Here is a 13,179-nt window from a genome sequence, read left to right as displayed (position 1 = left end):
AGAGAGAGAGAGAGAGAGAGAGAGAGAGAGAGAGAGAGAGAGAGAGAGAGCGAGAGAGAGAGAGAGAGAGAGAGAGAGGGGGGAGCAGGGCTCTAGCCCAGACATGTCTCCCTGAAGTTGCGGTATCGCTCTCAGTGCAGCAGTGAGCGTGAATCCTCCTGCCTTCCACACATAATGCAGGTGGGATTGCTCCAGGGCTCCGGCCGGAGGACCCAGGAGCCTCTAATCCATGTATCTGCCTCTGCCAGATGGGCCAGGCGGAACCACAGGCTTGACCCATTTACAGCTGGACTCATCCATGTCCTCTGTCAAGGACTCATGCACAACTGACCCGTGGGACGGCATTACAGAAACATGCTATCATTTCCTATCCTCAGTGAGAACCACAACACACAGTCAGAGTTGAGCTCCGAGGCACAGTGGCATAAAATATACGCAATGCAGTCGCTAGACAAACACTGCAGGATGTACGGGCCGAATGCGTGAGATATGCTGAAGTGATGCATTGATGTCAATGGGAGGTGTACATGTAAGTTTGAGATACACAAGCATCAGATGTTATGCAATGAGAGCCAAAATGATCTCTGCCCAGAGAGACTGTGGAGAAATGGCTACACAAGCTGTGACGGACACAGACCAAACACAGAGAGTGCAAAGAAAGGTTAACATGATAGCATGGAGGTTAACTTGTGAGTTAAACAGGCAGGCAGGACCGTCTGTGACCGTCTCTACGCACAGACCCATCCACAGGGGCCATGCACAGAGACAGATAATGAGCACGTGAGAGCATAGCAATGATTCTATGATGATTAACCTCAATGATTAACTGACCAACTGACATTGAGATTATACTATACTTTAGATGAACAGGTTAATAACAATAAAAACCCTACATTCATATTAATCCTAATTACAGTAGTTAAATGTGAGATTCCAATTGAAGTTGTTCAACAGATATGTGTAAAGAGTATCACAAGCATAATGAGCCTCAGCGAACCACAGTCTTTCACCACCCTAGTTCATAATCCCCCAGCTAAATAAATGACACACATCAGAGCTCATTGGAGATCAATGGCAATGTGAGGTTATGATGTTTTTCCCTTTTATCTGGAACTGAACAGATTAAAGTTCATTTCAGTGAAGTTGTGTAACATATAATCTCCAATATCATCTTAAAGCCTATATAAATGTTGCAAGTATGGAAAGGCTGAGCTTTTGATGATCTGTGTTTGAGGAACATCAGTAAACCAGAAGGGCGAGGAACGCGGATGTGTGGCTCGGTGGTGTTGAAATAGGACAATACACTACTTCAGTGTATACTGTATGTCGCTGTCCACCCCGGTGGTGCTGAAATAGGCCTATACTATAGAGTTGAAAGTGTGCCTTCGTGCTTCAGAAAACAAAGGAAAGGAAGGGTCCACAGCAACAACAACGGGAAAAAATTATGAGAATGGCTTATCAAGAAAAACTTCCAAAAGGTCTAATTTGAGGTTAAAAAAAGAGTTGGAGCACTCGACAAAAAAAGGCAGAGATTAATTGATTTTTGTTCATTTTAATCAATTGTACAGGACACGAACAGATGACTGACGTTTCGACCTATACTGTACCACAGGGCCACGTTCAGTATCCAAACGTTGTTGAATGTTGTAAATAGAAATCCCATGAATAGAGCCAACATGATTCCTTGTTCTTTACATCGGAGAGGCATGTTTGTTGTACATTACATATTTCCATTTGAATGTTGCAAAATGTTGGGTCATACTGAACGCAAGGCAGTACTGATGCTGCTTTCCACACCAGTGGTGCTGAAATAGGCCTATATTTTACCACAATACAGATGCTGCTTTCCACACGTGTGGTGCTGAAATAGGCATGCAGTACTGATGCTGTTTTCCATTCTGCTGTCCAGCTCGGTGGCTCTGGGATAGGCCTATACTCGACTTCCGTAGGCTACAGACGCTACGTTTGATGAAGCGTTTGATGTGGGGCGGCAGGGTAGCCTAGTGGTTAGAGCGTTGGGCTAGTAACCGAAAAGTTGCAAGTTCAAATCCTCGAGCTGACAAGGTACAAATCTGTCGTTCTGCCCCTGAACAAGGCAGTTAACCCACTGTTCCTAGGCCGTCATTGAAAATAAGAGTTTGTTCTTAACTGACTTGCCTAGTTAAATAAAGGTTAAAAATGTAAGTCGCTCTGGATAAGAGCGTCTGCTAAATGACTTAAATGTAAATGTAATGAAGCAGCATTCGCTGTTGTGAAATTTGACTTCAATTCACAATTGAAGTCAATGTCAATTGATCATCCAACAATAACATTTTGATAAAACCCAAAGCCATGAACAGTGAATTAATAAAACAGAGTAACAGACCCAGTACAACTTGTGAATAGTAAAAAAGGCTCACCTTTATCTGAACTCAATGACAAAAAAAAGCATTATGAAAAGTTATCCTTACCTTCTCTGTGTTAGGGAGAGTTCGCGTCCTCTGAAAAGTGTCCCCTCCATTAATACTGACCAGCTCACCATCAGCAGGTGGAAACGGCGCTGGTGTGTCGGAGCTAAAACACACGTCATACTGCTGGGTAGATTTGGAGTAAGACCAGCTCCCGTCAGGGTGCGTGGTGATCATTGGGACGCTGTACCTGCTGAAACTTCCGTCTGACCTGTGGCATTTTACAGCTATTAAACTGATGAGGATCAGTATAAATATCACTGATACTGACACAATGGCGATGAGCAGATACAGATTTAAATCTGAGAAACTCTCCTCCTTCACAGACAGCTGTCTGAAAGTTGTTTGCGTGTCACCTGTACTTTCAACGACCACAACATCAATAGACACAGTGGCAGACAGGGGAGGTTCTCCACAATCAGACACCAGAATGACCAACAGGTGAGTTTTTAAGTCATTGTCACTCATTCGTCTCTTAGTCCGTATTTCTCCATTGCTGGTTCCTATTCTGAAGAGATTGGTCCCCTTTGGTTCAGAGATGTGATAAGAAAGCAGCGCATGATATCCAGAGTCGGCGTCTACAGCCCTGATCTTGGCCACAAAGTATCCTGCTTCAGCAGAATAGGGAATGTTCTCAGAATTAACGGCGCCGTGGTCAGAATATGGCGGGAGAATCACAGGACTGTTGTCATTCTCATCCAGGATAAAAACGTTGACAGTGACGTTGCTGCTTAGTGGAGGAACACCAGAGTCTGTGGCCTGAACGTGGAACTCAAACGTTTTAAACTCCTCGTAGTTAAATGACTGCAAGCTGTATAGTTCACCAGTTAGAGAATTTAAGTTTACAAACGAAAATAAATGTGCGTCATTGCGTCCCGATAGTGCGTAAGTAAGTTTAGAGTTTTCATCGATGTCAGGGTCATTCGCTGTCACGCTGCCAACACGAACCCCCACTGGACTGTTCTCCTTGATATACACGTTCATTATGGGCTCTGGAAAGCTTGGCGCGTTGTCATTCACATCAGAAATGTGTACAGTAATAACACTAGTGCTGGAGAGAGGTGAGGTCCCCTCATCTGTGGCTTTAATAGTTACATTATAAAGAGATGCACTCTCTCTTTCCAGAGGCCCGTCTACAACTAAAGAGTAATAGTTTTTATAAGACGACTGTAATTTAAAAGGAACATCTCCGATTACTTCGGACTTGATGAGTCCATTTTTCCCACCGTCTTTGTCACGGACATTTATTGACGCAACAACTGTTCCTTTCTTAGCATTCTCCTTCAGTGCGACAGGGGGTGACGTCACTATTATCTCTGGGGAATTGTCATTCACATCAAGTATTTCAATTATGACTTTGCAATAGGCACTCCTTCGTGGATTACCTTTGTCTTTTGCTTGTACACGGATTTCAAACGCAGGGTTTTCCTCGTGATCCAAACGCCCTTTACCTGTTAATTCCCCAGTATGCTGGTTGAGTTGAAAGACATGTTGTGGGCCCATTTCTCCTTTCCCAGTGAATGAGTATTCGATTTCACCGTTCACCCCCTCGTCTAAGTCTGTTGCGTTTAAAGTTAGAATTAAAGTTCCAAATGCAGCATTTTCTGACACTTGCACTTTATAGAGAGGTTTGGAGAAAATCGGAGTATTATCGTTGGCATCTATTACGTGAATTACTATCTGTTGAGTTCCGGATCGTGGAGGTTTTCCTCCATCAACAGCAGTCAGTACAAGCTTTATCACATCCTGTTTCTCTCGGTCTAAAGCTTTCTGTAGTATTAACTCAGAAGACACACTCTGCTCGCTGCCGCTTTGTACATCTAGAGAGAAGTGTTCGTTTAGACTCAGTTTGTAGGTTTTCACAGAGTTACTTCCAACATCCGAATCACTGGCAAACGGTAAAGGAAATCTGTCCCCTGGAAAGGCGGATTCAGTCATATTGACAACATGAATGCGCTCCGCAAACGATGGCGGGTTGTCATTTATGTCCACAATGTTTACTTCAATACGATGGATATGCATAGGATTATTCAATATCGCCTCAACATCAATGGAGCATTTAACTGAGTTTGAGCAGAGGGCTTCTCGGTCAATTCTCTCATAGACAAAAAGATTACCTGTCTTCACGTCGACATCAAAATACCTCCTTTCGGATCCCGTTACAATGTGAATCTTTCTCGAAACCAGTTCTCTCAAATTTAGATTTAGGTCTTTAGCAATATTTCCAACAAATGTGCCTTTATCTACTTCCTCTGAGACGGAATACACGAACTGTCCAGAACACAATCCCCATGAAGAAAGCAGCAGAAGATATTCTATCCAAACACGTCTTCTGTGGTCACACAGGCCCATCGCTGTACAGGTAATGCTTATTGCAACAATACTCAAAGGGAAAAAATGAACATAGCCTAATGCTGGCTCTGCTAGTCCGTGCTAGTACAACCAAAGTGATTCGGACGAACTATATTTTCCCTCTCCTGTCAAAACAAACCACTGGTTTCAACTCGATTCCTTTTTTAGTATTCACTAGAGGAGGAGTCCAGCATTATTCCTCCTATTAATAATTGTCATGGTCAACAGCGACATCCTGTGTTTTCTGTATGTATAGGCTACAGCATAAATACTATTGACAAAACGAGTCTGCTATGTGTCAATTACACCACCGTGACTCTTAACAAACCAATTTGGCCAAATCGACCTTTAAAGAGTACTATTTCAAGTAAAAGGATAAAACTATAACAAGAACGCATCTTCGAACTATAAAATAGCTGGGTTAGTCATGCGTAATTACGCATGAGTATCCAAAACGATTAAGAGTTCTGCGACATTGCAAACATGACCAAGTACATAATGTAGAGTGAGAGACTTGATAGCACATGACAATATGGTACGAAGGGCTTACGAAACTACCCCTGGCAGTAATGAGACTGCTGATAATAATTTACATAAATGATGCACCTGCATTTGCATGTCTATACTGGTTGTTACTTCTACAATAAACAACACCAAAAACTATACTATTTTGACAGGTTCAAAAAGAACACGGAACAACCGTAATTTAGTAAACATGTTAGTATGAATGAGTCTGACAAAAACCAAAGCAATTAATCATATGTCGCAGTTCAATAATTGAGAATTGAAACGCTAAACACCTCAGCATTTAAAGCTGGATTTGACCTAACCTAAACATACCCAAGTTGTACGCTCTCGTCAAGTTAGAAGGGATTCAAATTAAGAAAAATGTGTAGAATATACATGCAAAATGATAACAATTTGTCAGTAAAAAAAAAATACATCTAAACTCAATGACAAAAAAATGTTTCTTATGAAAAGTTGTCCTTACCTTCTCACTGTTTGGCATAGTTTGTCCTTTGAAAAGTATCTCTTCCATTAATACTGGCCACATCTGCCCACATCCGCATCCTCAGTCACTGGGAGAAAAATCGCTCTCCCGCAGCAGCGTTTTCGTAAACATTTAATGCCAGTGAATTTACCAAGAAAGAAGGTTCATTATCATTTATATCCAGTATTTCAACGTGAAAAATGTTCAGATGATTGTGCGTAATGGCCTGCACTTCAGATTGTTCTCACACAGCTCCTCGCGGTCGATTCTCTCATTCACAAATAGGACGCCAGTGTTTAGGTTCACAACATAATACAATCTGAAACATATGGGACTCAAGTTCCTGAAAATTGAGGTTGAGGTCCTTGGCTATATTCCCAACAACGGTTGTCTTGTTCACCTCATCTGAGACAGAATAGACAAAGAAGCAGCAGAATCCGAATCCAACAATATCCACAATGCACGGAAAGGCCCATGCATAGGCCTTCTGTGAGTTGATTACAGTAGATTCATAATATTGCTAACATCGCGTTGTATAAGACAAATCTCTAGTATACCACGGTTGTTTCTACACACATGCCTATCTAAAGTGGATCCCCTGACTCTACCTTCAGCAGTGGGAGTTAGGGGAGGAATGAGCCCCACATAGTTGTCAGCTGAATATACGGTCTACAGCGACACCAAGTGCTCTTACTGCGCTCTTAGAAAATAACACAGCCGTATCTGAGTTATTCACGATGTTAGAATCTAACATGAGGGGTGTCTACACAACAAACAAATAAACAAATAAGCAAATTGATCCAATGAACAACACTTTCTTCCAAAATGTATCTTCTCGCTTAACCCAACGTGCCAAACAGCGGATGACCAGCATGGCTAGACATGCTATGGTGTACACAGACCAGTTTTTTTTTATTTAACCAGGAAGGGCTCATTGAGATTTGAAATCTCTTTTTCAAGAGCGTCCTGGCCAAGATAGGCAGCGCCAAGTCATTACACAATTATAGACAGACAACATGAAAAACTACAGGTAATCTAGTAAAAAAAAACATAGAATTCACAGGAGTATAAGAAAATCATAAAACAGTCAATTAAAAACATTGACAGCTTAAGGAATCAGCATCAAAATCCTTCATTAATCATTTAAAAAACCCAATCGGGACAAGTTCTTCCAGTTTAAAAGTATTTTGTAAGGCCTTCCAAGCCGATGGCGCAGAGTACATGAAAGCCTTTTTTTTTATTTTACCAAATTCAGTTCGGACATTTGGAACAGTTAGGAGGATCAAGTCCTGCGAACGAAGAGAGTACCCACCACATTTATGAAGAATAAAAATGGCCAAAAACCCAAAATGGCTTTGTAAATACAAGTATACTGGTGACCTACGAGTGACCAGCCAACCCTGCTATATAAATAGTTGTTTTTGCAGTTTAAAATAAATCGGAATGCTCCATTGTTGCTTCTACAATAAACAACTGAACTACTATATTTCGACAGGTTGGTATATGTATATAATAGAGGAGACTATTAATAACAATGCATCAATTTAATCGAGAAAACATGTAAGCAGGAATGAGACTGACACTAACCAAAGCAGCCGTATGTCGCTGTCCATTGTGCTGAACAGAGACGCCTAACAGCGTACCGGATTGATTTTGAGCTTCTTTTTAGCTAACCAAAACCGCACCAATACCATTTGGACTGTTTTACATATTTAAGAAAATATTTACAAAGTGCAAGCAAGATAATAGTAATATTTCAGTGGGAAATAAACGACAACGCAATGGGAAAAAAAGCCAAATGAATAGTTGCCCTTACCTTCTCTGTGTTAGGGAGAGTACGCGTCCTCTGACAAGTGTCCCCTCCATTAATACTGACCAGCTCACCATCAGCAGGTGGAAACGGCGCTGGTGTGTCGGAGCTAAAACACACGTCATACTGCTGGGTAGATTTGGAGTAAGACCAGCTCCCGTCAGGGTGCGTGATGATCATTGGGACGCTGTACCTGCTGAAACTGCCGTCTGACCTGTGGCATTTTACAGCTATTAAACTGATGAGGATCAGTATAAATATCACTGATACTGACACAATGGCGATGAGCAGATACAGATTTAAATCTGAGAAACTCTCCTCCTTCACAGGCAGCTGTCTGAAAGTTGTTTGCGTGTCACCTGTACTTTCAACGACCACAACATCAATAGACACAGTGGCAGACAGGGGAGGTTCTCCACAATCAGACACCAGAATGACCAACAGGTGAGTTTTTAAGTCATTGTCACTCATTCGTCTCTTAGTCCGTATTTCTCCATTGCTGGTTCCTATTCTGAAGAGATTGGTCCCCTTTGGTTCAGAGATGTGATAAGAAAGCAGCGCATGATATCCAGAGTCGGCGTCTACAGCCCTGATCTTGGCCACAAAGTATCCTGCTTCAGCAGAATAGGGAATGTTCTCAGAATTAACGGCGCCGTGGTCAGAATATGGCGGGAGAATCACAGGACTGTTGTCATTCTCATCCAGGATAAAAACGTTGACAGTGACGTTGCTGCTTAGTGGAGGAACACCAGAGTCTGTGGCCTGAACGTGGAACTTGAATGTTTTCACTTCTTCGAAATTAAATGACTGTATGCTATAAATCTCACCAGTTAATGAGTTTATGTTTATCATTGTAGACAAGGGTTTGCCATTATTGCCTTCTAAAAACGAATAAGACATCTGAGTGTTTTCATTCATGTCTGGATCATGGGCAGTCAAGCTGGCAATAAGCCCTCCAACGGGACTATTTTCCTTTAGATAAACATTAAATATAGGTTCTGAAAAGCGAGGCGCGTTGTCATTCACATCAGCGACGTAAACAGAAATGACACTGTTACTGGAGAGAGGTGGGATGCCTTCATCTGTAGCTATAACGGTCACATTGTACTGGGAAGTAGTCTCTCTATCTAGAGATCCATCTACCACTAACGAATAATAGTTCTTATACGAGGACAGCAATTTGAATGGAACAGAGACTACTATTTTACAGTGTACTTTTCCATTTACACCCCCGTCTTTATCAGATACTGTTATTAGACCAACTGCTGTACCTGATTTTGCATCCTCTCTGACTGCATTCATCATTGAAGTTACTGAGATTTCTGGAGCATTGTCATTGACATCAATCACTTCTACCAAGACTTTACAATGCGTTGTGCGAGGACTAGCACTCCTGTCTTTGGCCTGTACATGCAGCTCAAACGCAGCATTCTCCTCGCGATCAATGGTTCCTTTAACTGTGATTTCACCAGTCACTTTGTTCATTTGAAATGCGTCCAATGTTTTTTCCTTTCCGTGGCTTATCAAAGAATAAACGATTTCCCCATTTACACCTGAGTCCACATCGGTTGCGTTCAGTTTTATTAAATGTGTGCCAATTGGTATGTTCTCTGCTATACGTACTTTGTACAATTGTTTGCTGAAGACTGGACTATTATCGTTCACATCTATCACATTCACTATTATCTGTAATGTCCCGGATCTGGCAGGTGTTCCTCCATCAACAGCAGTCAGTAACAACTGGATCACAGCCTGTTTCTCTCGGTCTAAAGGTTTCTGTAACACTAACTCAGCAGACACGCTCTGCTCGCCACCGCTCTGTACATCCAAAGAGAAATGTTCATTCGGGCTCAACTTGTATGTTTTCACTGTATTACTCCCTATATCAGCATCGTCAGCGCTAGGCAGGGGATATCTTTCGCCTTGAAATGTGGATTCGGTTATATTCAAAGTATGAACATTTATTGGGAATGAAGGTCCGTTATCATTTATATCTAACACATTGATCTCTAAACGATACATGTTGAGGGGGTTCTGTGCAATGATCTCCAGGTTTAGAGAACATTTCTCACTGGTCATACAGAGTTCCTCTCGGTCGATTTTTTCCTTCACAAACAGAGCCCCGGTCTTTAAATTCATATCAAAATACTTCTTATTAGAGCCGGAAACAATCTGAAACATATGAGACTCCAGTTCCTGAACATTGAGATTGAGATCCTTGGATATATTCCCAACAACGGTTCCCTTGTTCACCTCCTCTGAGACAGAGTAGATAATCTGTCCAGAAGAAAAATCCCATACGCAAAGAAGCAGTACAACCGGAATCCAGCGATATCCACAATGCACGGAATGGCCCATCGTTAAATCCACTGTTCACCCGACGCTTCTACTGTTCTAACAGCAGACATATATTTCAAAAAACAACCACATCTTATGCCGTCGCGGAAGGGCTGTCGTTTCAAATGGAATCTGACTGTGTGTTATTCTGACAAAAGCCTACACAACACTGATAGCCACAGAAGGAGGGGCCCTAGAACGAAATCAAGGTTTCATATCCACGGTCTACAGCGACACCCTGCGTTTTGCTTACTAAACGGCCATGACACTGCTCAATGAGAAAAAAACGCATTACCTATGCGTCATATGTTAGCCCGAAATAAAACAGTTTAATAGCAAATAAGTAAACCATATGTTTTTAAATAATATATAATCGTTTTCATCTAGTACGTTGACAATTGTTTATGTGGTCCCTGATCTCGGAGGCTTTCCTCCATCAATAGCAGTCAGTACACGCTTGATCGCAGCATGTTTCTCTCAGTCTAACGTTTTCTGTAGCACTAACTTTACTGATGGACCACGATCAGCCTCAGTACGCACGTCTAGTGTGAAAAGGGATTTGGGGAGAGTTTATATGACTCGGTAGATTTGCTCCCTTACTCCTGCAGGCAGAGGACATTTAACTTCTGGTGCAGTTAGCCCAGCAATCCGAAAAGCCTGCGATTTCACATGAAAATGTGGTTCATGTCCAGTATAATTACTTCAACATTGTACATTCGTAAAGAATTAATAACAATAACCTCCAAGCTTTCAGTGCAAACAAGGTTGTTAAAGACAACGCTTGAAGAAACCCCCAGTGTTTAAATGTACTTCAAAATGTTTCTTAAATGTTCCCGTTTCTATCTGGATCCTGCGTGCCTCCAGTTCAGTCACTTTCAGATTTACACCCTTAGCCAAATTCCCAACAAATGTCCCCGGTTTTAACTCATCGGAAACGGAATAAGTAATTTGTTCAGACTCAGCACCCCGAATACAAAGCAACAGCCAAAATAGATTCCCAATCCAAACCCATTCACGGTTCTCGAATGCAGTCACTGTTAAGTAATCCTTTCAGAAAGGTAATCCGAACAGTGTGACGGAAAGAAAGAGAACCAAATGAAAACAATGGATGATGTTGCTATCCTAACGAGAAACATTAACCTCACCGTCTGCCACCTCATTACAATTTCACTGACAGTCGGTGTATAATAGGCTTTTTGCTAGTTCCTAGGTGGAGTTGAGTAAATTAGCGTTTTGCTGGTAGACACTGACACGGTGTGGAGAGTAACTTGAATGATAAAAAAGACCACAAGAGACCCGTAAACTGACTCCAGAGAAAAGAGCTGGCATAGGCTACAGGAGGGCGGAATGAAAAGCGGTGAAAAGTTTCGTGCAGTGCTGTTAGATTCTGATGTCCAACTAGACAAATGTCTGGTGGTTTTATCAGTAAAAAGTCAGTCGAAGAGAAAGGGGAAACAATATATGACTAATACAAATGAAGAACGCTCGCCCAAAAACGTTTTAAAATAAAGAAACCACGTGGAGTCTGATTTCAGAACCATGGAGAGCTCCCGTCCAACCGCCACTCTTTTTAGCGGACATCTACTCCCGTTCAGTTCCCACAGCTCGCCTGATACACAGTCAGGGTGGTTGTTAAGCCAGAACACAGGAGCGGCACTCAGAAGTCAGACAAGAAACGCATCCTGCCATAGAACAAGAACACCGTTTTATACTGAGAATAATTCCCGACTAAATAGAAACAACATCGTAAATAGAAAATCAGTCATTGATAGCCATCAGTCATCCATGGCCATCATTCATCCCGTGTTGTGTAATAGCTTACACGTACAATGTTAATGCTGTAGTCACACACACACGCATACACAGTCAAGAGCGCACGCACACACACACAAGCATGTTTCTTCCCTTTTACTCGTACTGACCTTCATTCAATTACTCAGTATAATCATTCATCAATCATAGGATAGCTATCTCTTTCAAATCTAGAATTCTCACATAGGAACGAACATATGGAACATGATCACTGTCGAAGTATAAGCAAGATAGCCTACTCCTAACTATTGTGTGTTTTCACTTAACTCCTTCATTTTGCGAGTTTGAATATCTACCAGGCTAGTTTGAGGAGAATGGGGCCCCTCTCCAGTCTGAGGAGCATACCTGCACTATGACCCACTGTGCACATGCCGGTTGAATCAATGTTGTTTCCACGTCATTTCAATGAAATTAGCTTGAAACAACGTGGAATAGACATTGTATTGGTGGGTAGTGTTTCTTGCTGAATTCTTGCTCACTCTTTGTAGGCCAGGCATCAGCCAAAGAAAGAGAGAGAGAGAGAGAGAGAGAGAGAGAGAGAGAGAGAGAGAGAGAGAGAGAGAGAGAGAGAGAGAGAGAGAGAGAGAGAGAGAGAGAGAGCTTAGCCACAGACCCAAGAGAGGGCGAGAGGGAGAGAGAACTTAGCCACAGACCCAAGAGAGGGAGAGAGGGAGAGAGAGAGAGAGGGAGAGAGAGAGAGAGAGGGAGAGCTTAGCCACAGACCCAAGAGAGAGGGAGAAAGAGAGTGGGAATGAGAGAGAGAGAGAGAGAGAGAGAGAGAGAGAGAGAGAGAGAGAGAGAGAGAGAGAGAGAGAGAGAGAGAGAGAGAGGCAGAGCTTAGCCATAGACCCAAGAGAGAGGCCACATAAATACAGAATAGATAAAAAGATTCAATGCAGATAACTCTGAACTGAAAAAGAATGCTGAACTATTGAAGGATGACACTAGAGACTCACAAAACTACATCAGAGCACTAATGAGCAACTGAGCTGAGATACACAAACATATAGAGAGGGAAGAGGCACCGATTAATATAACTACATGAACAGTCACATATAGCAATGTCAACGTATGTGATAGTCTGCTGTGTGTTCCTTATGACAATGATTGGCACGACCCACAGACCCAGTAACAGTAAGCCTATCAGCTGTACAACGGACTCAATAATAAATGGTGCACTAGAAGAGCTTGGGGTATATTTACACTTAGTGCAGCATGTACATCACTGAATTAATTCTCCATCCTCACACATATGGTGAGGCAGATGATGGTTCTAGAGTGCCACCCAGTGGCTCATTGTTTGCATAGATCCAAACGGTACATGATGAACGCCTGCACGTTATATATACATGGTTAGCTTGACGGACAGTTTAATGAGTAAGCATCCAGGTGATGAGGAGCATAAATCTGTGTCAGAATCAGCCAGACAC

General features: G+C 42.2%; 1 protein-coding gene across 1 annotated transcript; it reads right to left on the bottom strand.

The window, feature by feature from the left end:
* Positions 1 to 611: 611 nt before the first annotated feature.
* Positions 612 to 9,958, bottom strand: LOC120057530 (protocadherin alpha-7-like). The gene is made up of 4 exons (XM_039006125.1): positions 7,607 to 9,958; positions 4,179 to 4,718; positions 2,451 to 3,251; positions 612 to 620 (listed from the first exon to the last, which is right to left on the bottom strand). Exons 1-4 carry the CDS (start codon positions 9,956 to 9,958, stop codon positions 612 to 614), a joined length of 3,702 nt encoding a protein of 1,233 aa, XP_038862053.1.
* Positions 9,959 to 13,179: the final 3,221 nt, after the last annotated feature.

The sequence above is a fragment of the Salvelinus namaycush genome, chromosome 12 (assembly GCF_016432855.1).
Source record: "Salvelinus namaycush isolate Seneca chromosome 12, SaNama_1.0, whole genome shotgun sequence".
NCBI classification, from domain to species: Eukaryota; Metazoa; Chordata; class Actinopteri; order Salmoniformes; family Salmonidae; genus Salvelinus; species Salvelinus namaycush.
This window is presented reverse-complemented; position numbering and strand designations above follow the sequence as displayed.